A 26,563-nucleotide genomic window follows, 5' to 3' on the forward strand; every position below is an offset into this window, starting at 1 on the left:
TGTGGAGAAGTGTGGAAAAGTACCAGAAAGTGTATATATTATAGGACATAGAAACTAAGGTCTCTGTCAAGACCAGAGTGTGATAAGCAATTACCACAGCAGCATTTATGTATAGCAAGGGTCTTCAGACCAAGAATGCTAGGGTCAACATAATGCTTGCTGGATGAGCAGGAGACAACTATCAATGTTTTGTTTAAGACAACGAATAACAAGAAGTGCCTAAACGTACCGAATACCAAAGTGCTTAACTTGCTTATGCTGGTGCTGTGTAATTTTAATCTCTGAGCATGTGCAGATGTACTCATGCAATATAAAGAAAAGTATATAACCTCATGGAATGGGGCAATGGGGTGTGTTCTCTTGCCCAGGCTTGAGACCACCACACAGCCATGTTTTCAAGGAATAAACCAGATCTTGTGAGAATTGGAGACTCATGTTTTAAATTCCTCCACAATACGTGTATGCAACTAGTGTTTGCAGGAATGTCTGTCCCATGGATTGGCTTTTCTTTCAGGGGATTAGTGGGGAAGAACGGGCACTTCATCAGTCTCTTTAATAGCTGAATGGCATCACATCCCTTCCTATGCCACATTTGGCATCACCGACACCATGTTCGGTTTCCCTCAAACATGGGCAGTTTCCCTCAAGCATAGATTACTCTGGAAGGAGAGGTACCAAACTGTCACTGTGTGTGCCTAACAGTCTGTGCTGGAACAGGATCTGAAAAGGAGGCAGACAGCTAACTTTACTCTGTGCAGAAAATCTCATGACACTATGGCTTCTGCTTCCCCTCTGGCTTCAGGAATCTGTTGGAGTGTTAATGCTGTATATTATCTTGTACAGCATTATCATCTTATGCTTAGCCTGTATATATGTATAAGTGAATCTTATATCATGTAAATGTGAAAAGTTTCCACTGACCTCATTCTCAGGAAACTGAGCCTTGAGTTAGTGCTGGAGCCCCTGAAATTTCTTACCACTCACAAGTGGGGTGACACTGTGTAACACTACTTAAAGCAGAACCTTTTAATCATTGGGAATTTAGATATGACTAATGTACATCCCCTTGATTTCAAGAGGTCAGCTTTACATATGATGACATTTGGATCCAGCCTTTTACTTATGCATGCTTTTTGCATGCATATTTGTAGTCTTGGTGCGGTAACTGAAGAATGAGAAGATTTCCCCTATTAATGCATGCATCTGCATTCTTAAAAGTCTGCAAACCAGCAATCATGACACATGTCATTGTCAAGATCATTTTTCTGCAATATTTAACTGATACGTAATAGTAAAAACCTACACACATGTACACAGAAATAAACCTAATGTAGAAATTTTAAAACCATGCAGAAATTTGGAAATTGAGAATTGTGGGAGCATTTCTCTTCCAACTATTTTCTTCCACCTTCATGGAACAGAAAGGTAGGAAATTTCCTATTCCGAAGCACATTCTCCATGATGTACCATATAACCCTCAATGCACGATGCTACATCAGAACTGAAGTGTAGCATATTGCATATTCTGAAACATATGCACCTTGACACATGATGTAACTCTCATTACAGGGTCATGACTCAAATCTATCAGCACATCCTGGCCTTTGCATTTGCTGTAGAGGAGATCAATGAAAATCCCCAGATCTTACCCAACATCACCCTGGGCTTCAATATCTATAATAGCCATTTCTTTCCACAATGGACATATTATGCCTCAATGGAACTTGTTTCTACAAGGAACAAATTCATTCCTAATTATAAATGTGATGGCCAGGGGAATCCAGTAGCAGTGATCGGAGGACCCAACTCTAAAGTTTCTCTCCACATGGCTCCTCTTCTATTTATGTATAAGATGCCAAAGGTAAGAGATGCATGTGGTGGGTGGGAGGTAAGTGAGTTGTTCACAATTGTTCTGCATTTTAGATGTTGTTGTGTTGTTTGGAGATCAAAAGTGGTTGAGATCAAAAATCAAGTGGCCTTTTCTGAGTCAGGCCATGAGTCCCATTTTCTTAGGACTGGCAGAAGATTTCCAAAAATGCAGGTAGAACTTGAAACAAGAGAAATTATCTCTGGTGTTTTCTTCCCGTAAGATCTACAGTTTAGAGTCTACATGGTCATCAAGTGGCATGTCATGACAGGAGCATTGAAGGAGGAGGAATTAGAGGAGACACAGTCATTGCTGTGTCCCATCATGCTGCCTGACAATGATGGGGAGATGCAGTCCAACACATCTGAAGGGAAAAGGTTGTGGAATGTCACAATCATTGTTGTAATGCCTACAGGCAACAGAGACAGCATTCGGGCATTGTGATAAAATGATCTGTTCTTAATTGATATACTTAGCTTGCAATCCTACATATACCTGGCTGGGAATGGGCCCCACTAAATTCGATGGGACATCCATATTATTCTACTGTTGTTAATCAAACTTCTAGACAGGACTCGGAAAATGTACATTTATGTAATACATTATTGTGTATGAAGCAGCCCTATTCAAAAGGTGCATTAAGGCATATGAGTTTTCCGAATAAGAACTTCTAAAAATAGAATTTTTTGATGTTACAACTTGCATACTATTTTTTTTTAAAAAAATGTACATACCAAAGTGTTTTAGTTTGCTTGTTTTTTTAAAAATGTATCACACTGAAGATAGAGTGCTGTCATGGCTTCCTGTTTTGTTGAACAGGGTGGCGACTAACATATCATCGAAAAGAGGAAACGCATCACACACACGCACCCGAAATCACAGCTGTAGTACCATGTTATCAGCAAAGCACACACTGCATGCAGGGAGGGAGCTGCAATTCAAAGAGGCCAAGGGGAGGGGCCTCACAAGCTAACATCACCCTGTCAGCCCCTCCCCTTGGCAACACCGCCTGCATGAATACGCGGCCCTCGTCCAGGCCTTTGCTGCTGCCTTCCCCCTCCCACAATGTGCTCCCTGCGCTGAGGCAAGCCAGGCATGGGGGAAGGTACTTGTGAACCAGTTATGGAGTCTCCAGAAGTGTCTTGATTAGGCATTCATTAGTTCTTTCTTCATTTGGTTGAAGATATACTCTCTTTAAAGTGCAGCACCTGTTTCTGAGTCCCTTGGTGGATCCCATGTGTTATAGCCTAATTCTGGAAAAGATGATGCCAGTGGCAATGTGGGATGGCAATAATGGGAGTTGCAGTCCAACACATCTGGAGGGTGGGGAAAGCTGCTCTGAGAGAGTGAGAGAGAGAGAGAGAGAGAGAGAGAGAGAGAGAGAGAGAGAGAGAAGTAGGTGGCTCCAGGTTTTTGTCAAAAGTTTCCCACAACTCCATAGTCACACCTGCATATTATATTCTCCATTGTGTTCACATGGTTTATCTGCTTTGGGAGAATGAAAATTGCACTTCCACTCTCTGCCGCCTTAAGAAGCAGGTGGTGTCAAGGTTTGTGAGCCTTAGCTCATGATTTCCCTGTGTTCTGGATGGTGCTTGGTTGAAAAAAGTATTCTTCTTAACTTTTTGTTGTAAATGGTAGGGGTTTTGTTTATTGAATTTCCTTTGTATGGTAAATTAGTCTATGATGCGCAAAAGCTTCAAGAGCTGAAAACATAGGCAAGGAATGAAAATATCTAAATACACAAAGAGAGGGACATATCCAAACAAACTTATTTTCATTTTGGATGGGATCTTCTCCCCTAAGCACTTCTTGCTTTATTTTCTTTAGCTCATCTATGGCTCTTCTCCCATGATGAATACCAACATTCAAAATGTTTTCTTCCACCAAATGTTCCCAAACAGTGTTCATCAATATGTGGGGATTCTCCAGTTACTCCTGCATTTTAGGTGGACATGGATTGGGCTGGGTTCTGTGAATGATGATAATGGAGAGAGGATGATACAGGATATTGTCCCCATGTTTACCAAGAAAGGTGTCTGCTTTGACTTCATAGAAAGATTTCCCACACTTTCATTTGCTACACAGTTTTTTGACACTGTGGACACTGCGTTTCAAAAATTAAGGGTTGTCATTAATAGTACTGCTAATGCAGTTATCCTAAATGGTGAAATTCATACCATGATATTTCTGAGAATGTTTCCCCAGGCTTTAGAATATGAGGGCTTGCCAATGAAGACAAAAACTAAAGTCTGGATTATGACAGCTCAGATGGATTTCACATCACTTCCCTTTCAAAGAAGTTCAGATGTAGACTTTATTCATGGCTGTATATCTTTTGCAATTCACTCCAAGGAGGTGTTTGGATTTCAGAAATTTCTTCAGATGAGGAACCCCACCTCTGACAGAGAAGACGGCTTCATCAGGGTCTTCTGGGAAATGGCATTTGAGTGTTTCTTCCCCAACTCTGAGCTGGATGTGACGGCTGGGAACATCTGTACAGGGGAGGAAAAGCTAGAGTCTCTTCCAGCATCTGTGTTTGAAATGAGTATGACTGGTCATAGCTATAGTGTCTACAATGCAGTCCATGCTGTGGCACATGCTTTGCAGGCCATGCTTTCATCCAAATATGGAGCAAGTGTAAATGGAAAGAGATGTGATCTTCCAAATCAAATGGCATGGCAGGTAAAGTTCTTTGCAAAGTAATGCAGCAGAGACTCCATATCTGGGAGCAAAAAGAGAATCCAGACTAAGCGGAAAGCTGTCTACCTAAAAAGGCAGGCTTGCTTATTACAGACATAGTCTAGGTTTGTTATATTGATGGTTTGACAGCACAGGAGTTGTGGGGAGGAATGACTCCAGCAGTCTGCTCTGCCTGTGAAAAATTGGTGAGTGGGAATTCAGCTTGCCTCAAAGTAGTCCACATGCATAGTTCCAGCTGGAAACCAGGAATGCAGCACCCATTGAGGAACCGTCCTGCTATTTGTCTTGAATTTACAGATGGAAATACCACGCCGCTTTTAATATTGAGTCATCACACAGTCCACAAATCCTGATCCTGATTTTTACTATAAGTCTGGGTATTCCCATTCTGCTCTAGTGGACTAAATAATGTTCAGCCATCACCCATTTGCTCAAAATACTGGTGAAACTAATTTATATATTTTATGTTAATTTCTATTATATATGAATAGAAAGCAGTTTGAGCAAAAAAAAGTCTTCATTTGTTGTATTGTTTCCCACTCACCTTGGAAATCAGGTCTGGGGGAGATTTACACTGGCACTAGAATCTCCTTCAGAACCATCCTTCTCTGCATGCCTGGAAACATGTCCAGAATGGATATTGTGCCCAGTATTGCAAGCAGGATCCAGAGGTATCCCCAGTGAGAGGGTGTGCAGGGGGATTCCCTTGAATTTCTTTGGCTTGGGTGTATTGGAACATAGATGAATTAGATTTCCTCTAGTTTTCAGCTTGAGCACCAAACTATGGATAACCTTATGCAGGGGTTTAAACAGGCATGCTTAACCAGGCTGCTTTTGTTCCGTAGAAAGAGCAGCCATGGGGCCCCAATTTAGAACGTGCTGCTGATCTGAATAGGGGGCCCACCCTGCTTTTCTGCTGAATTCCTCCAACCCCTGGGTTCCGTTTGCCCCTGGTTGTGCTACTTACCACAAATTGCATCTTGGGGAGTAAACAGCACCCAGGTTGGAAGTCACAAAAAGCAGTTTGGTTCTTAGAGAGAAGCAACCTTACTGTGTTTGTATTTTCATTCATAATTAGTGTACAGTTCGGAGGAAATAATACTGAAAAAAGAATGCTGTCTTACGTGGCACTTTATGTCGGTTGGGTGGGGTGGCCATTCATCATTTGGGTGGGGGAGCGGAGTGCTGTGTGAGGAACACACACACACACACACACACACACACACACGTCTGGTAGGGATGTCAGAGAATTCCGCGATGGAGCCTGGTGAGGCCGAATTCCAGTGCATTCGGCCCCCCGAAATCCGTCATGGAACGAAGCCCCCCCAACCCATGAAAGGTGCATGGGACGAAGTCCCCGCCACCCCCACCCCACGAAAGGCATGCGAAATGGAGCACTTACCTTCTCCCGTCTGCACTGCTTTGCAAATGGCGGCCATCCTGCGGCCTCCATTTGCTTCCTCCTCTTCATAGCCGTGATAGGCTATGTAAATACTTACGTAGCCTATCACGGCTAATGCAGGGACGCCATTTGCGTCCCTGCGGAGCCTGTGATAGGCTATGTAAGTATTTACGTAGCCTATCATGGCGGGGGGGGGAACCCAGCATACACAAATGGCGGCGTCTACCGCCATTTGTGTACGCTGGGTTTTTTCCCCCTGCCGTGATAGGCTACGTAAGTATTTATGTAGCCTATCACGGCTCAATACAGGGACGTAAATAGCGGCGGCTACGACAGCTGCCATTTGCATCCCTGTAGGGCTGCCCACTGGCCGGATGTCCGGCTGCTGGTGTCCGGAGCTGGCCGGCGGCTCCGCGGCTTGGCCACAGAGTGGAGCCGGCCGGGAGGATTCCGGGGGGAGGGACGGAGCGCCTCCCCCCCATTGAGGATTTCAGGGGGAGAGACGGAGTGCCTCCCCCCCACCGCAGATTGCCTGGCGCGGAGCCAGGTAGGTGGTTCTTACATCCCTACTGTCTGGTGGGCATGAGGGTGTGGCTGTGTGTGGACATTCTACTTCCTATTGCCAATTTTACCGTGAGTGAGAAACTTTAAGGAATCCTTTGTCAATTTCCCAGTTTTGTTTCATTTTAAGACTTACTATGTGGCCCAGCACTAGCTTAAGTGGTTTCTTAAGTTAAGCGTCCGTCCATCAGACCTCTTGAATGAAATTTCAGGAACCACTTGCATCTCAGATTCTAAGACATGTGTGAGACATCATCAGGATGTATAACAGGGATTCCATGGAGCCATAATTTCTTCAGGTTTACCAAATAATCTCCGACTGGCAGGAATCATCGCAGGATGGATAAGAACCCCTAAAAACAAACGCTCCAGCAGCAGCAGCAGAAGAATGCCCAGTGCAAAGCCCAAACATCAAAGTTAACAACGTTAATGGCCCCACACCCACACAGGCAGACATGGCTTCTTTTGGCCTCACAGATGCTTTGCATCTATTGCTGACTTTTCTATCCAGCCTTCTTCAGGAGAACTGGGGGATAGGCAGCAAGTTGAAGAGGGGTAATGAGATGGGGAAATGCACCCAAAGGCATCAGAAGTTCTCCACCTCATTTTCCTCCCCCTTTTATCTCACCTCCTCTCCCTCCACCCCCGCAATACCCTGAGAATATTCAAAACTACCCTGGTTTCAAGTTCATTAGTTTACAGGTTTCTGGGCAAGGCCTTTTCTTAATTCAACCTCTGGCTTATCTTTTTCATTGTTGTCCTCTGTAAAGCTCCATGTCAGTTCATGATATTAAATAATCTATAATTTGTTCAGTTTAGTTCCCTTTGCAAACTTAGCTTAGATCCAATCCAATAAGAAGAGGAAAAGTAAAGAACTTAACAATTTTAGGTGATTGCTTACTGCGATGCTCTACCACTGCTACACTTACTGCGACTCATACTGCTACTGCAACTAAACTGTACAGAACTTGGAAGGGAACCACTAACCATAGATATCCAGGGTGAAACGTGTTCATTCTTTTGTACATTCTTCTGAATCTCTCTTCTTTCTTTTTGTTTTCTTTTTTTCAATTTAGCTCCACTGGTTTCTGAGAAGCATCTCATTTAACAATAGTGCTGGGGAAAAGGTATCTTTTGACCAAAATGGGGATTTAATAGATGGATTCGATATTATCAACTGGGTCACATTCCCAAACCAATCTTTTCAGAGAGTCAAGGTTGGGAGGATAGACCCCAGCGCTCCTCACAATGTGGTGTTCGCCTTACGTGAGGATGCTATCACATGGCACAGCAGGTACAACCAGGTAGGCCCCCTCCGCATTTCTGGGAGTACCCAGCAGTCATTTCAGACTGGTTCACCTTTCAGACACTGCCATAGGTCTGTCTCTGTATTCTGTCGATTCAGTGCTGCATATCCAAACCATGGGTGCAACCTTATCTATTGTCTGGCTATATTTTGGAAATTCTTTACTTTACTGAAAGTTGGCATGTATAATTCATTTCTTAAATACACAGATCACTCTTTCCCCATTGACTAAAGCATGAAAATGCAATTGGGGGTGGGGGGAGAGATGTGCATTTCAAAGCGCACATCCCAAACTACAAGAATAACAACACATTTTTCAAATGTCATTGCAGGTCTGGGAATGTGTGACTATTTCAGTGCTCCCATTCATATCTAGGGTTGCAAACAGGCCAGGTTTAGGTGATATGCAAACTGACACAAAATTCTTGTCCATTCCTACTGCCAAGCCAATGCACTGGAGGTTGGAAACCTTACAGTGAGATGAAGAACTGGGGAAATATAACCAAGCCACCCTGACCGGGGTGAAGGTTTTGTGTTAAATCAAGCACCTCCTCTTTGAGATCCGATAGACACCAATTGTGCAGGTGTTCTGCTAGTGAGTAAATATGTATTTATTCATGTGGGCATTCCCAGACACTGATTTTTAGTACTGGCCTATTGAATGTTGGATATCTGCTCTGTTTTATTGTGGTTTTATTATACTAGTCCTAAAAGGTAAACAGTATTTTATCGATTATGATGAAACATGGTCTATAAATAAGTGAAACAAAAAAATAAAATTAATGAAGATTAGCGACTCGAGGAGAGGAGTAAAACAAAGTCTCTACAGTCAATGTAGCTTCACCTGCTGATCTGACTGTACAGTGGATTGGAATGGTATTAGGGTGCCAGAATATGAAGTACTGTGACAGGCAGTTCATGCAGTATTAAATATTGAACTCAAGTAGAGGGGAAGACACTGAATGGAGCGAGATTGTTAATTATATGGTGACCATGAATTGGGAAGCTCCCAATTAATAAAAGATGATTCTCTTTTGTTTATGGATAGGTGCAACCTCTTTCTCAGTGTAATGATAATTGCCATCCAGGTTATAGCAAGGCAATGAAGGAAGGGGAGCCGTTTTGCTGCTATGATTGCCTTCCATGTCCAGAAGGCAAGTTCTCGAAACATATGGGTAAGAGATGATGTGTGTATATTTTATCACATATATCTTATTTCTATTAATATATCAAGTAGATATGTACAAACATATTAACAGGAAGGGGCTTCTGATGTTTCTGATATGAGTTATATTAGCCTTCCAAAAGTTACTGACTTTTTTACATTTCCACCCTGCATGGACATCTGCTCCACCTTTCCCACAACTCCAGCAGAGATCACCAACCTTTGGATATCTTTTTTCCCCAGAAGTTGCACAGTGAAATGGCAACAGTAGTGTAATATAGTCAACTATATCTCATTTAAGTTCCTACAGGGCAATACATCTGGACCATTAGTGAAATATGGTTTCCAATTTATATATGGAGCTAGAAAGATTACACAAAGAAAGCTCTCATTCCTTCAGGATACAAAACAGTTGTCCGTGTGTGTGTGTGTGTGTGTGTCCCCAAGACACCACAGAACACATCTCCCAGGACCAGAGCGATTTCTCCAGGCCAGCTACACAATTGCCTCTGAAGCAACACCAAATTGGGTTCCTTTGTTCTCCAGCTTATATAGCCCCTCACACATTCTCAAAGATTCTCATAACATCCCTGCCTGGATTAATTGCTTTCCTTAGAAGAAAGAGGCCCCAACATTCAAAGAGAGAAAGGAAGCCTCCCAACTTATGGATGAGATAAGACACTACACCTTTATCTCAGGGAGAAAAATAACAAGGCAAATGTACAGTTGTTGATACGTAGAGCTGTACTTCCCTGACATCAATAAAAATATACAGAGGCCTACTTCTAGAAGCTGCCTTTCAAAGGGGTCCACCTTGGTTAGATAAAGCCAACTAAAATATGCTCACTATGTTAAGCTACACAAGTCTCTATGCATCAGCAATACCATATAATGTACAGGAGGCAGCTGTGCGTACTCACTAAAACTCCTCACCACTTCTTCCAGTACCAACTTCACTACTATGTGACCTTAGGCCTTTGGTTGGGATATATAGTTTCTTTAGTTCTTAGAAAGTAAACTCCAAACTCAAGGCAGCCATCCCCAAAATGGTGCCCTCTAGATAGCCCAATGCTGATGATAGCTGAAATGAGGGGAGATGTTGTCCAAGGGATCTGGAGGGCATGAGGTTAGGGAATGCTGCCCTAAGGTCTGAAATAGGAAATACCACTCAACATCTAATGATATGAGAGATGCTTGTATTTCATCATATTGATATATATATTAACTCACTGTATTGTTCTCCTGCTAATATCTGATAACTGTCATCCTTGAATGAAGCCAGTTTGATCTTTACTCATACAGTTGGGTTGTTTAAAACATATTTTCACACTCAAGGTATGTACCTGGTACCATCTTGGTTTAGGATTGAGATGGGACAGTATGATGCATCCAAGGTGGCATATTTAACTCTTCATTTGTGAGCATTCTGGTTGTGTGTTTGCTATGGACAAGTCCCAAACTAAAGTGGGCCACCTCAGAGAGTTTTGTCACAATGGGTGTCCTCTGAGATGGCCTGAGCTGAATTGACCCACATCTGAATTTCCAAAGCAGCATTAAAACCAAATTTTATCTTTTGTGCACACCCCTACTGAGCAATAATCTAGCATCTTTCCCAGAATCTGGCAATGCCTAGAACTCTATAGAATACCTATCCTATACGTCTATCCTACAACACACAAAATTATCTATATTTATACATTTGTATTCAAGGAAAGAAGATGCATTGATAGGATTTCCCTTTTCATGATGTGTTCTATCTAGTTTCCTTTAGCATCAGCTCTGAGTGTAAGTTACTAGAAATGTAATGGTATTAAAAACTGTGAAGTTGTTGTTTAGAATTCACTCCAGCAGTCATTGGGGTTTTTTCAGTGTTGAGTTTCAATCATGACAATATAATATATATCAGACAGCAATGTAGAAGCCCATGTTTTCTTTTTCAGACATGGATGACTGTTCTCAATGCCCAGAAGATCAATATCCCACCTCTGACAAAGATGTATGCATTTCGAAAACCATAACCTTCTTGACTTATGAAGAGCCTCTGGGGACTGCTTTGGCCATGTTGGCTCTTTTCTTTGTTTTCATCACAGCTCTGGTGTTTTGTATCTTCATTAAGCACCAGGACACTCCCTTAGTCAAAGCCAACAACCAGAACCTCACATATAGCCTCCTCACCTCCCTTCTGCTCTCCTTCCTTTGTGTTTTGCTATTTATTGGTGAGCCTAATGTGTTGCCCTGCCTACTTCGACAAACTGCTTTTGGTGTCATCTTCACATTGGCTGTTTCTTGCATCTTGGCCAAGACTATTGTTGTGGTTTTAGCTTTCATGGCTACTGTTCCTGGGTCCAGAATGAGGAAATGGGCAGGGAATAAATTGGCATCCTCTGTTGTTTTATTCTGCTCTCTCATTCAAGCCAGTATTTGTATGGTGTGGTTAGCAACCTCTCCGCCATTCCCCAATCTTGATATGCACTCAATGAATAAAGAAATTGTATTGGAATGCAATGAAGGATCAGTCACCATGTTCTATTGTGTCTTGGGCTTTCTGGGGTTTCTGGCCATTGTCAGCTTCACTGTGGCTTTCCTAGCCAGGAAGTTGCCTGACAGTTTTAATGAAGCCAAGTTCATTACCTTCAGCATGTTAGTCTTTTGCAGTGTTTGGCTTTCCTTTGTTCCAACATACCTGAGCACAAGAGGAAAATACATGGTGGCTGTAGAGATCTTCTCCATCTTGGCCTCCAGTGCTGGGTTACTCATTTGTATCTTTTCCCCCAAATGTTATATCATTGTGTTGAGGCCTGAGTTAAACAACAGAGAACAGCTAAGAAGAAGAAAAAAGTAAAGAATCTAAACTCTATGGCACTGATTTAGACAAAGTTAGTATTAATGAATCTGTTCCATTACCTTCAATGGGATGTACTCCTTTTCAGTGATATCTGTACTGGGGTTTATGATGACTGTCATGCTTTTGATTTCCACATTAGAGTGTAAATATAAAGCAAAGTGTGGAGTAAACCCAGATTACTTGATGGTATTGGTGTCAATTTCTCTTCAGATCTCCTGTAATGCATGTGAGAAGATTACTGGATTTTATGTATATATATTTTTTTTATTTCTGACCCATCAAAAAGTGTAATTATTGTGGTATTAGCTTTTTCAGAATGTCTGATTAAAAAAAATGTTTCTGGAAGTGTAATTGCTGTTGTGTTTCTTGTATTGTAGAGATATTCCCTTACATAAGCTTGGATCCAGCTGAACATTTTTCCAATTGAAATTCATGGGAAAAATTTATGTCATTACTAACTTGTTCCAGTATTTCAATGGGACCTAAGTTCCCCTACTAACAGCCCCATGCATTTTTGGACTGTTATTTTTCTACAAGATTAGTTGCCGTATCCACCATCCTCCATAAGCTGGAGCTGGAGATGGTCTGTTCATGTAAGCTCTCTGCACAATTTACAATTGAATTGATTATTATAAATAAAAAATCTTGTTTAAGACCTGAGCTCAATCCCCACAAAGCCAGGAAATTAGAAGCTAAGGATGATGCCATCCCTAACCTGTGATCACTGATGCATTGTGCAAAATCACACTTTTCCTTGGTCTTTCAGTCTTTCAGACCCAAATCCAGATGCAGAGAATGGAGTGCCCAGGACCAGGACAGGAAAAGTGTTTTAAATTAAAACTAATATATGCTATGCAGAGCTGTAGCTTGGCATAAAGAGTACAATTCGCAATGTGTACCTCAGATCAGTTTGAAACTTTACACAACTGTAGACCTTATCATGGATACCAAGTTTCACATTCCTAGCTGAACAGGTGTCATTGTTATAGGCAGTATAATTTTGAGGCTTATTTTGAGTTGTTTTTGCAACTCCCTTTAATAATGCAATTATTTAGTTATTATTAAGAAAATAAACACCTGTTGGGTTTACAGATGAGCTTTACCTCTTTTCAAACCCAAACAAATAAAAATAAACTGTGTTTTTTTTAGTATTATTTGGGGGCTATGCTAGTCTTCCATTGAAATCAATCTTTTGGAGAATTTCAAAATTAACCTTACAACATGTGTGGAAACCCTGTCTTTTCCCCCAATACACAGTGAAAAAAAAGAACTGCATATGTTGTCATCTCTTGAGCCAGAAAGAGCATTCCATTCCACTTCCAATCCTACACCCAAAATGATTAGTAAGTAACAATGCAGACAATGATGGTCATATTTTCCCCCCATACCTATGGAACTGAAGAAATCCCATATCACTAAACTGGCACAAATAGTCTAAGAGGAACTCTGGTTCAGTATTCTGGGGTTTATATTTTAAACAAAATTTAGATTTACAGCTCTTAGTTGTGAAAACCTGTTCAGTTCCCTGGTAAAGGTACCTTTACAATGAGGAATAAAGTCCTCAGAAATGATAAATGCTATTTAGTTCAATCAGCAACTTTTAATTTCTAAAAGATTATGGGAACACTCAAATCACTGGTGATAGTATCAAGAATTTGGCATAAGGGATATTTTGGTCATTCATGAATATCCTTGCTTACTGTTATCATCATCACCATCTCTATCACCATCACCATCAGTATAATCTCCTTTTGTCAAACTTCCCCTGGAATATTGTGCCCAGTTTTGGGCACCACAATTTAAAAAGGATGTTGACAAAAAAAGGAACCCGGTCCAGGGAATTATAGTGATAAAGACAGCAAGGGGCTTGGAGACCAAGTCCTATGAAGAAACCTTGCAGGAGTTGGGTATGTTTAGCCTGGTGAGGGCACTCTTCAGAGCCTATGCAATTGCCATCTTTAGATGGGTGAAGGCCTGTCATATGGACAGTAGCATTATTTCTGTTGTTGTTGCAGGTGGGACCCAAGGATTCAAATTATAACAACAAACATTGGGAAGCACTTCCTGATAACACAAGCTCTTTGTCAATGGAGCGAAACATCTAGGAAAGGTGTGGACACACCGTTGTTAGATGTTTGCATCATTCATTCATTCCATTTCGATCCCATCTTTCCTCCTCCTTAAGCAACCCCAGGTGGCATATATAATCCTCCTCCTCTTCCATTTTATCCTTACAACAACAACGCTGTGAGGTGGGTTGGGCTGAGAGTCTGTGACTGGCCCAAAGTCACCCAGTGAGCTTCCATGCCTGAGTGGGGAGTTGAACTCGGATCTCCCAACTCCCAGTCCAGCACTCTAGCCACTACGCCACACTGGCACCAGGAAGGGGTTGGACTATTTATTTTCGATTCCTTTTCTGATTATGCATAACATCAATTTTTCCTTTTGCCAAGCAGCCACACCTGGGGCTGTTCACACAACACACTAAGCCACACTCAGTGGTTGAGTGGGGTTGTTTTGAACCATGTTTTGTTGTTGTTGAACCATGGGTCAGCATGTTGTTTGAACACAGGATATTTTCCCCAGGGTGGGTTATCGTCTTGTCTGAACACAGCCAGGGTGCCTTGTTGTTACCCATGCAGTGCGGTTTGTTAACAACCATGAACAACCCAACAACAAACCATGGGTTCTCAAGCTGGCTTGTTCAAGAAAATAAGCCACACTGCATGGTTAACAAGCCACCTTGGCTGCATTCAGACAGCACACAAAGCCATGGTTCAACAAATCATCTTTGGTTCAAAACAACCCATACTCAACTACTGAGTGTGGGTTAGCATGTTGTGTGAACAGCCCCAGTGAGTTTGTTTCATTCTCTTTCTTGGCATGTTAGTGCCAGCTCAGATCCCATCAGTATATACTTGAACGTGGGATTTTTCCATCCAATATGCACTACTTTATACATGATGACATTGAACCACATTTGCCATTTTGATGTCCATTCTCCCAGTCTGGAAAGATCCTTTTGGAGCTCTTCGCAATCCTTTCTTGTTTAAACCACCCCAAATAATTTGGTCTGTTATCCGCAAACGTGGCCAACTCAGTGCTCACTCCTACATAATTCCAGATTATTTATCACATGTGGAAAAGCAGTGGTCCCAATACAGATCCCTGTGAGACCTCAGTGTTCCCATGATTAGTTATGTTTTCATCATCTCATTTATCATATTGGCAAACTTGCAAGAAAGCAGATTCAAATACATTGGAGAGGGGGTAGGATTAACAACATAGGAATTGTAACTTTCCTTTAAAACAAACAAACAAACAAACAACAAAAAGGGGGAAATTAAATGATCAAAAACCCTGCAGGCTTAACACTAGAAGTCAGGTTCTCTCGTGTTGGCTCAAGCTCCACAAACCTGGAAATTGGAAGCTAAGGCTGATGCCTTAACTGACGTGCCCTGTGAACAGTGATGATGTTGCGCAATGCTGGAACTTGTGCTTCGTTACCACTTACCCTCCCTGCACCCACACTTTTCCTTGGTCAGCACAGATGCCTCACATTGTCCTGGTCCTGTATTGCCATAAAGCATCTAGCCTTACTGCTAGAAGAAGGCTCCCACTCACTTTTTAACCCATCCTGCCAGCTACAGGTGTAAGGAACAAACTGGCGTGGGCCAACTCACAGGGTTGGATCCTCTAGCAAAACCATAATGCTCAGGTGAGTCATAAGGTGATACAGGTCCAGGACAATGTGGGACATATTTTCTGGTCTCAGGCACTCCATCCTTCCCATCAGCCTGGAAGACCAAGGGAAAATGTACTCGAATGGAAAGTAAGTTGTAAGGAAGTATAGGCTGTAACATCGAAGCAGTATATCAGTTAAGGCATCAGTGATAGCTTCCAATTTCTTGACCTTTTGGAGCTTGAGTCAACATGAAATAGCCTTAACTAGGGATGGACGAAAGTCACTTACCTGGTCCCGTACCTTGCTTCGCGGTGGGGGGGAGGTGCTCCGTTCCTCCCCCCGAAATTCTGGGTGGGGGGGAGGCACCCCGTCCCTCCTGCCGAAATTCTGGCCGGGGGGGAGGCGCCCCGTCCCTCCGGCCACGAATCTCGTCTCCTGCCGGGACGCAAATGGCGGCGGCCGTAGCCGCTGCTGTTTGTGTCCCTGCAGTCAGCCGTGATAGGCTATGTAAATGTTTACGTAGCCTATCATGGCTGACTTATGGGGGGGGAAGTGCATACGCAAATGGTGGCGCCCATGGGCACCGCCATTTGCGTTCCTTATTTGGGCACGTGTAGTCTACGTAGACATTTATGTAGACTACGGCAAAAATAGGCAACGCAAATAGCGTTGCCCTTATTTTCGCCGTAGTCCACGTAAATGTTTACGTAGACTACCCTTGCCCAAATAAGGAACGGAAATGGCGGCGCCCATGGGCGCCGCCATTTACGTACATGCTTCCCCCCCCCCCCAAAGTCAGCCGTGATAGGCTACATAAACATTTACATAGCCTATCACGGTGTTTTTTGAAAATCTAGCCGTGATAGGCTACGTAAATCTTTACGTAGCCTATCACGTTTTTTTTTGTTTGTTTTTTGTTTACACTTGGAAATGGCGGCGGCGGCAGCAGCAGCCGGTCAGAAGACCGGCCGCCACTGCACCGCCGCCGCACTGCCGCTGGGAGCCATCACCACCAGGGACATTCGACAAAGGTAAGTCCCATCCCGGGGGGGGGATGTGGGGGGCGGACCGTTTCTCCACCAATTTTGGGGGGCCGAATGTGTTGACATTCGGCCTCCTGGAGATTCATGGAGAAATTCTCCGACATCCCTAGCCTTAACTCTGGTCTTGAACTGGCAAGGATTTTTCAAATCATTGAATGCTCCTTTGTGTTGCTCTGTAAATAGTTACTGAAAGATATGCCCATGCTGGGAATCGAAAATAGCTGACCCAACTGCAATAGTGGAAACACTTTTGACTTTTATGAATAGTTCAATTTTTTTCCTTCACACATAACAATAAGGTCAACAAATAATAATTTTGGAGACTCCAATTTTTATTTTTAAAAATCTACCCATATTCAAAGAGGCCTTTTGCTTCTGTAGAGGTACCAAAGTGGCATTGTTCTCAAACAATAATTTTCTGATCTTTATTGGGGAAGGGTATATTTTGAGTTCCTATGAACTGTTGGATAATTCAGTGCCATGTCCCCAGGAAACATTCAGGAACAACCATTGATGTACTTTTAATATAGTTTAATATCTCTTGAAAGTGCACTCCTATATATGGCTACTCCTAAGTAAGTCCTGTTGATTTTAATAGGGCTTACATCCATGTAAGTGGGTATAGGATTTTAGCCTAAATACCGTTGAAGGAAGGAACGGCTTTGCCCTGTACTTTTTGTCCTTGTGTCTTAGATCATTGCTTTCATCTTCTACCAGGATTAACAAACAATATAGTTGTATTCCTCACCAACGGAGCCACAGTTTCATAGAAAATCATTTTCTGATATACTTTCTCAGAATTTTTATTTTTAATCTTAAGGAACCCCAGGTGGCATACATAATCCTCTTCCTCTTCCATTTTATCCTTACAACAACAACCCTGTGAGGTGGATTGGGCTGAGAGTCTGTGACTGGCCCAAAGTCACCCAGTGAGCTTCCATGGCCAAGTGGGGACTAGAACCCGGATCGCCCAACTCCCTGTCCAACACTGTAGCCACTACACCACACTGACATCAGGGAGGGGTTGGACTAGATGAACCTGAAGTCCTTTCCAACTTCTTGGTTCTGTGATTCTATCATCTTCCACATTCAGTGAAGGTGTCCCATAAATTTCTGCATCACATCATAGTGATGATCACTTTCATATTTGTTAGTGGATCTTCCACAATTCCAAATCTTTATGAATAGACTCTATTGCCCCCCACACTTTCTTTTTAGAGGTTTTAACTTTTTTTTTTTTTTGCTATTGAGCACTAACTCAAAATTGCCTTCTCTAACTATGAATATCATGGAAATCAAACTACCAAATTGTGCTGGCAAGCATGTTCTAATGGCTTGTATTATTCTCTAAATGGCCCATCGTGCTGTGAAGTGGAATACTTGCACTATAGACCTAGGCAATGTTTGTTGTTGTTGTTATTACTATTATTATTTACATTTCTATACCACATAATGGCCGAAGCTCTCTGGTCAGTTATACATCTGCCTGACTCGTTATATACACATTTTTAACTGTATCAGACTTCAAATAGAGTGAGAATGTCATACAATCCTTGTGCTTGCTGCTACTTTGTTTCTTGCTCAGTTATTCCATGACCACTGAAGGTTCATTTGGATTCTGAAGTACTTCAATTTTGAGGAACAGGCTCACCTTTCAGTTTGGAAAACATGGGCATCTCTACACCTCCAGTTCATTGCACATTCATGATTGGCCACTCACTGAATTGTGCGGGTCCATTACATGGCGTCATCATTGTCCACTCATTATCCCACCATTTCTGCCCACCTATGTTCCACCTCAAATGGAAAAAAGTGATATTTTTCAAAATATGCACAAATGGAACCCCATGCCCTCCCCAGGTATTTCTCCCCTAGCCCGAATGACCCGCTGTGTCTTGGCAGCTGTGGGAGGTTGTTTTGGGTTGTTGGGGGTGCAGCCATGATGGTGAAGGTGGTGACGACAGGCTGTGGGGCATGTCGCCTTCCCATGCCAGCACCATTTTGGGTCCTTGCCATTTTCAGTCTGCATTTTTCTGAATAAGGTGGCAGAGTGACTGGCCAGCAGAGCAGCAGGTCAGCAGACCGGTGTGCTGGCCTTCCAACCTGCTTGGATGCCCCCCTGCTGTGCATTGCCAGCGAGTAAACAGCGGAGTAAACAGCAGTTTGTCAAAAACACTGAATGGGGAAGTGGAGGGCCCTGGGGGGATCACTTGGGGGGCTGTCTGCGTGTCACTCCCCATCCACCAGTAATGAACAAGGGGAGGGAAAGGGGCAGGAACCAGGGAGGAATCATCACTACACTCTGAGCGTGTGTAATGCTTCTTCGCGGAAAGGTGCCGATGCCTCTGAGGGGCGTCACCCACCCACCCCCACCCCGTGAGAAGGAAAGAAACAACAAATAATGCAACAGGGACAGCCATATAAAGAGAACGACCCAGTCCTGTAATGATACCAGATGGGGAAAGAACTGGCATCGATGTGGAATTCTCCACCTGTATGATGGAGCCCAATGTATCTACAGATACACAGCTTGTAACCGGGCTAGGGATGTACGAAAGGGACTTACCTTGTCCTGCAGCTTTTTTCGCGGTGGGGGGGAGGCGCTTCTCTTCTCCCTCTGAAGTTCAGGCCGGGGGGGGAGGCTTCCCGTCTCACCCGGCCGAAATTCAGGCCGGGGAGAAGTGCCCCGTCTCCCCGGCCGCGAACTTCAAAAGAAAAGTTAAAAAAAAAAAAGCCCCGTGATAGGCTATGTAACGATTTACGTAGCCTATCACAGCTAGATCTGCAAAGTCACCCATGATAGGCTACGTTAATCGTCATGTAGCCTATCACGGGTGACTTAAAAAAAAAAACGCGTATGCAAATGGCGGCCCCCATAGGGAGCCGCCATTCGCGTTCCTTATATTTGGTCCCTGTAGTCTACGTAAAGATTTATGTAGATTACGGCGAAAATAAGGGCAACGCTATTTGCGTTGCCCTTATTTTCGCCGTAGTCTTCGTAAATCTTTACGTAGACTACAGGAACCAAATAAGGAATGCGAATGGCGGCTCCCTATGGGGGCCGCCATTAGCAGTACGCGTTTTGTTTTGTTTTTTTAAAGTCACCCGTGATAGGCTACATGACGATTAACGTAGCCTATCACAGCTGACTTTGCAAATCTAGCCGTGATAGGCTACGTTAATCGTTACGTAGCCTATCACAGGGGCATTTTTTTTTTTTTACTTTTCTTGTAATGGCGGCGGCAGCAGCCGGTCAAAAGACCGGCTGCTGCCCCCGCCCCTGACGAAGACCTGCCGAACCGCCGCCGGGACCCGCCGCCGGGAGCAACATTTGTGAAAGGTAAGTCCCATCCCGGGGGGGTGGGGGGGGCGGAGAATTTCTCCCCGAACAACCGTCGGAGGACCAAATGCGTTAGCACTCAGCCCCCCGAAGTTTCGGGGATAAATTCTCCCCCATCCCTAAACCTGGCAATCATTTTGTGGTTACCTTTCCATTTCTCATGCTTAGGGATGTCCGAGAATTCCACCACGGACTCCACAGAGGCCAGATTCTTTTGAATCCAGCCTCTGGAGTCCATGGTCCACTGACCTCTGCCTCCTGCTGGAACCACGTGGAGCCGGATCCTCCTTACCAGTCGGCTCCGTACAGCAAGCAATACGGCCACCTTTGCTGTGCCGTATCCTTGAGCACTCACTGCAGGAAGGGATCTGGATGCAAATGGTATCCACTACGCCATTTTATTTATTTATTTATTTATTTTATTTCATTTCTATACCGCCCAATAGCTGAAGCTCTCTGGGTGGTTCACAAAAATTAAATCCAAGCAACACACAAGAAAACAATTTAAAATATACAGAACATTAAAACCACAATATAACAATACAACCACAATAAAACCTAGCAGCAGTGCAGGAGTTTAAAATACAGATTTAAAACAGCAAAGTTAAAAATTTAGAAAGCTAAAATGCTAAAATGCCTGGGAAAATAAAAAGGTCTTCACCTGGTGCCGAAAGGAATACAATGTAGGCACCAGGCGAACCTCACTAGGGAGCTCATTCCAGAGCCGGGGTGCCACAGCAGAAAAAGCCCTCCTCCTAGTAGCGACCCGCCTCACTTCCTTTGGCAGGGGCTCACGGAGAAGGGCCGCTGATGATGATCTTAAGGTCCGGGCAGGCACATATGGGAGGAGGCGATCCTTCAGGTAACCTGGCCCTAAGCCGTTAAGGGCTTTGAATGTTAACACCAGCACTTTGAATCGGGCCCGGAAATGGAGTGGGAGCCAGTGCAGCTGGAAAAGTACTGGCGTAATATGAGCTTGCAGGCCAGTCCCTGTTAACAATCTTGCTGCCCTATTTTGGACCAGCTGAAGTTTCCGGACCGTTTTCAAAGGCAGCCCCACGTATAACGCATTGCAGTAATCCAGACGAGAAGTTATCAGAGCATGGATAACTGTAGCTAGGCTATCTCTGTCCAGATAAGGGCATAGTTGGTATACCAGCCTAAGCTGATAAAAAGTGCTCCGTGCCACTGAGTTCACCTGTGCCTCAAGTGACAGTTCTGGATCCCAGAGCACCCCCAAACTATGAACCTGATCCTTTAGGGGGAGTGCAACCCCCTCCAGAACAGGTTGAATATCACCTAGCTGGGCAGACGAACCACCCACTAACAGTACCTCCATCTTGTCTGGATTGAGTTTCAGTTTATTATCCCTCATCCAGTCCATTACCGTGCCCAGGCACTGATTCAGAACAGTCACTGCCTCACCTGGTTTTGATGAGAAAGAGAGGTAGAGCTGGGTGTCATCCGCATATTGATGGCATGTCAGCCCACACCTCCAGATAACCTCCCCCAGCGGTTTCATGTAGACGTTAAACAGCATGGGGGGATAAAACAGAGCCCTGTGGAACCCCATGGCACAATTGCCATGGCACAGAGCAGTAATCCCCCAGCACCACCTTCTGGAATCGGCCATCCAAGTAGGAGCGGAACCACTGTAGTGCAGTGCCTCCAACTCCCAACCCAGACAACCTATCCAGAAGGATACCATGGTCGATGGTATCGAAAGCCGCTGAGAGGTCCAGGAGAATCAACAGGGTTGCACTCCCCCTGTCCCTCTCCCGGCAGAGGTCATCCCACAGGGTGACCAAGGCAGTTTCCATTCCAAAACCAGGCCTAAAGCCTGATTGAAATGGATCTAGATAATCCGTTTCATTCAACAGCGCCTGGAGCTGTCCTACAACCACCCGCTCAAGCACCTTGCCCAGGAAGGGGATGTTGGCCACTGGCCTATAATTGTTAACATCCTCTGGGTCCAGGTTAGGCTTTTTCAGGAGTGGTCTAATTACTGCCTCTTTTCAAGAGGCAGACACCACTCCCTCTCTCAAGGAGGAATTTACAACCTCCTGGACCCAGCCGGACAACCCCTCCTTGTTTGATTTAATAAGCCATGAAGGGCAAGGGTCAAGCACACAAGTGGTCGATCGGACTTGGCCAAGCACCTTGTCCGCATCCTCAGGCCTCAGTAACTGAAACTCATCCACTAAAACTGGACCAGACAGTGCTCTGAACGCCTCTACCGATGGAACTGCATTAATGGTGGTGTCCAATTCATGACGAATCTGAGCGACTTTATCCTCAAAGTGCCGTGCAAACTCGTCACCGCGTGCTACCGAGGGTTCCACCATCTCTCTCCCTGGCCCAGAATGTAACAGGCCTCAAACCACTCAGAAAAGCTCCGCTGGATGACACTGAGAAGATGCAATGCTGGTGGAAAAGAACTGTCTCTTTGCCACCCTCACCGCCACAGAGTAGGCTCAATAGTGGGCTCTTACCTGTGTTCGGTCAGACCCAGCACGAGTTTTCCTCCACCTGCATTCTAGCCATCTCCCCTCTTGCTTCATTGCCCTCAGCTCAGGTGTATACCAAGGAGCTGGCCAGGCTCTGCTCAGAGGGAGAGGGTGCTTGGGCGCGATCATGTCAACTGCCCTAGTCATCCCTGCATTCCACAGAGTGACCTGGGCTTCGACAGGAGCACCAGCCATACCAGCAGGAAAATCCCCCAGAGCCCTCTGGAATCCATTGGAATCCATTAATCTCCGGGGGCGGACCATTTTAATAGGTCCCCCACCCTTGCAGAGGGGAAAGGCTGCCAGAAGTCTAAACCTCAGCAGGAAGTGATCTGACCATGACAAAGGGACAGATGTTAATTCCTCCACTTTCAGATCACCATCCTCCTGCCCAGTCGAGAAAACCAGATCAAGCGTGTGTCCTTTTGTATGCATTGGGCCGATGACATGTTGGGACAGCCCCATGGTTGTCATGGCGGCCATGAAGTCCTGAGCCACCCCGGATACAGCGACCTCGGCATGGAAGTTGAGATCCCCCAGGACCATCAACCTAGGGGTCCTCAACACCAAGTCCGAGACCACCTCCGTCAGCTCAGGCAGGGAGTCTGATGGGCAGCGGGGTGGGCGGTACACCAACAGAATCCCCAATCTGTCCTGGGTACCCAACACAAGGTACAAACACTCAAGATCTGCGTTCGAATGAGCAGGAAGCCTGGAGAGGGAGATGGAATTCCTATAGACCACGGCAACCCCCACTCCCCGACCCTCAAGTCGGTGTTGGTGCTGCACTGAGTACCCAGGAGGGAACAGCTGGGAGAGAGTGACCCCTCCCAGTTCCCCCATCCAGGTCTCAGTAATACATGCCAGGTCAGCCCCCTCATCCACAATCAAATCATGGATGAGGGAGATTTTATTTTGGACCGATCTGGCATTCAGCAGCAGCAGCACCAGACCCGAGGGCAGACTGGTAAGGCTGCCAGGAACCATCAGGTTGGGGGAAGATCCAGAAGAGGGGACAGCTGTAAGGTGTCTAGCCCCTCTTCTCCTCATCTGGCCTGTTAATCCCCCAACACCATACCTCCCCCTGCTCGTGACCACAGTTATGGTGGCACCACAGTTATGGTCACACCATTTGCGGCCGTAAAGATCTTAGATTAAGCTAAGTGCAGCTGTAAATGGCTGCATTTAGGTCAATCTAATAGCTTTACAGCCACAAATGGCATCAACTATGACATTTGCATCCCTGTTTTTTCATGTGATAGGCTACGCATTTGTATTTACGTAGATATTTGCATAGTGGACGCCATTTGCATCCCTGTTTTTCACGTGATAGGCTATGCAAATATCTACATAAATACAGATGCGTAGCCTATCGCGTGAAAAAACAGGGTCGCAAATGGCATAGCAGACTCCATTTGCATCTGGATTCCTCCCTGAAGTGAGTGCTCAGCGATATGGCATGGCAATGGCAGCCGTATTGCTTGCTGTACAGAGCCAGCCGGCAGCTCCGCATAGTTGCCGCAGAGCAGAGCTGGCTGGCAAGGATTCCAGGGGGAGGAATGGATCACCTCCTCCCCCGCGGAACCCCCCTCCTAGACTGGCAGGTAGGGGATTCGTACATCCCTACCCTTGGTTATGGATGTACGAAACTCATACCTGGCTCCGCACAGGGCAATCCGCGGTGGGGGGGAGGCGTTCCATCCCTCCCCCCGGAATCCTCCCCGGCCGGCTCTGCTCCACGGAGACTCCACAGAGCCACCAGCTGGGGCTGCCTGCAGCTGGACATCTGGCTGCTGGGCTGCACAGGGATGCAAATGGTGGCTGCCGTAGCCACCGCCATTTGCGTCCGTGTCTTTAGCCATGATAGGCTACGTAAATATATATGTAGCCTATCATGGCTAAAGACACGGACTCAAATGGCGGCAGCCATGGCAGCCGCCATTTGCGTTCCTTCCTATTCCCGTGATAGGCTACGTATATATTTATGTAGCCTATCATGCCAAAAGACAGGGGTGCAAATGGCAGTGGCTACGCCATTTGCGTCCCTGCCCTGAGCCGTGATAGGCTACATAGATACTTACGTAGCCCATCACGGCTTGCCAGGGATGCAAATGGTGGCCGTTGTAGCGTCCGCCATTTGCAGCCACAGCCCAGCAGCGGCTAGAGCCGCTGGAGCTGCCACTGCCGCCGAAGCTGCAGCTGCCAGAGCCGCAGCCAGGTAGGCTCCGTTTCACGGGGCTCTCGCAGGGTGATGGGGCGGGTTGCTTCATTCCACCACAGATTCCAGGGGGCCGAATTCACTGGAAGTCGGCCTCCCTGGGATCCGTGGCAGAATTCCCTAACATCCCTACCCATGGTCCCTTTTCTCATAGACAGTCATTACCAGCCTATATGTTTTTTGTTCTGATGAGAAGGAACAGAAACAACCTCTGCTAAGATACATTAAATATATTTTATTCTGCAGTGTCTCCTAAAGTCTGTAATTCTGAGTTAATGATTATCTCCCATATAATTATCCCATTAACCATATGTATTTCTACTTCTTCAACAAGTCCCAGTGGAGATGCCCCTAGAAATACTTGGAACTAAGACTGAAGTATGCTATTAATACCCCTGTTCCTATTCAGAGCTGAGGGTAGGGACAGTCAGGGCTCTCTCAGTGTGATTGCTAATGCTTTATACTGCACCATCATCCAAGAGACTGACATTCAGGTCAGGCTGGTGCTACTCAAGAACACTCAAAAGATAATTGACTGGACTATAAAAGGAAGACTTCTGTGCAAATTGATGGTATTAATGATGTCTTTCTTAATGTTGATACCTCAGGTTGCCTGTAAGACTTCTAGTGCCAAATGCAGCATCAACAACCCTTTTCCTATTCTTCACAAGCATTACCAGTCAGGAGACTTTATCATTGGTGGCATTATCTATTCACAAAACAGCCCTCAAAAGAAGTCTTTGAAGGCATTGTGTAAGGAATTGTTTTTAGCCATGTCTTTATACATCCATGCAAATCATATTTGTAGCAACATCTCACACATGGATTAGTTTTACTTCCAGTGGATTTGCAGAATGGCATCACACTCTGGTCCTGTGCCACATTGAGCATCAGCATCACCAGCACCATCTTCTTCTTCCTCCTCTTTTTTTCTTCCAACATGTCCTAGGCAGGGATCTGATACCTCAGGCCTCTTTTGCAATGGCACAAAAGTAGGACTGGTGTCAAAAGCACACAACTAAGTTGTGTATGAAACTGCCCTTTACCAATTTCTCCCAGGTTTATTGGAAATATTTAGCAAAGCAAAAATAGTAACTTCAGAAGGTGTGGTGTTTAATGAACCTGTGTTTTTGAATGTATGCTTCTTATTATATTTTCACTAGAGGAAGAAGACAAGGAAGTCTATTCTGTATAACTGTTTTGCCTTATCATAGTCGGAAGCACATTCATTATGATGCAGTTTGTAATTTTCAATGCAGATACTGATTCAGAATGGATCATATATCATATTGTGAATGAAATGTATTTTAACACATGACATAACTCTCATTACAGGGTCATGACTCAGATCTATCAGCACATCCTAGCCTTAATATTTGCTATAAAGGAGTTTAATGAAAATCCCCAGATCTTAGCAAACATCACCCTGGGCTTCAATATCTATAACAGCCATTTCCTTCCACGATGGACATGCCATGCCTCAATGGAACTTATGTCTAAAAGGAACACATTAATTCCTAATTCTAAATGTGGTGCTCACGGGAATCCAGTAGCAGTCATTGGAGGGCCTAACTCTGAACTTTCTCTGCAAATGGCACCTCTTCTGTGTTTCCACAGGTAAGAAATGAGCACAGAGCATGGGCATTCATCAAGCTGTTCACAGTTATTTTACCTTTTTAATGCAGTTGGATTGTTTGGAGATCAAAAGGGGTAGAGATCAAAGGTGACGTTGCTTCAATATGCCTTCAGCAAAGTCTGTTTATCAAGATTTTTGTGGGTTTGGTTGATAGGTTTTTAATTTGTCATGTTTGAATGGTTACCACAAAGTGGGAGTGGGGGGTGGGGGGCAGGCCCAGAAGACTGCATATCAGAAAGCGGGGTTCAGTCTGGCATTCTGTGTGACATGCTGGTTTTCCCTTTG

The 26,563-nt window shown here is 44.6% G+C and overlaps 1 protein-coding gene and 1 long non-coding RNA gene across 2 annotated transcripts; one reads left to right on the forward strand and one right to left on the reverse strand.

Annotated features, from left to right (window-relative positions):
• Positions 1–6,343: 6,343 nt before the first annotated feature.
• On the forward strand, positions 6,344–12,198 carry LOC146342518 (vomeronasal type-2 receptor 26-like). Its single transcript, XM_084808578.1, has 4 exons — positions 6,344–6,519; positions 7,610–7,837; positions 8,888–9,014; positions 10,945–12,198. Exons 3-4 carry the CDS (start codon positions 8,942–8,944, stop codon positions 11,844–11,846), a joined length of 975 nt encoding a protein of 324 aa, XP_084664704.1. The 5' UTR covers positions 6,344–6,519; positions 7,610–7,837; positions 8,888–8,941; the 3' UTR covers positions 11,847–12,198.
• On the reverse strand, positions 11,376–16,017 carry LOC146342519 (uncharacterized). The gene is made up of 3 exons (XR_014784136.1): positions 15,823–16,017; positions 11,909–12,064; positions 11,376–11,802 (listed from the first exon to the last, which is right to left on the reverse strand). It is a non-coding gene; the product is annotated as an uncharacterized LOC146342519 (long non-coding RNA).
• Positions 16,018–26,563: the final 10,546 nt, after the last annotated feature.

This window comes from Heloderma suspectum, chromosome 6 (assembly GCF_057233095.1).
Source record: "Heloderma suspectum isolate Gila_16-S chromosome 6, 16-S_ref, whole genome shotgun sequence".
NCBI lineage: Eukaryota > Metazoa > Chordata > Lepidosauria > Squamata > Helodermatidae > Heloderma > Heloderma suspectum.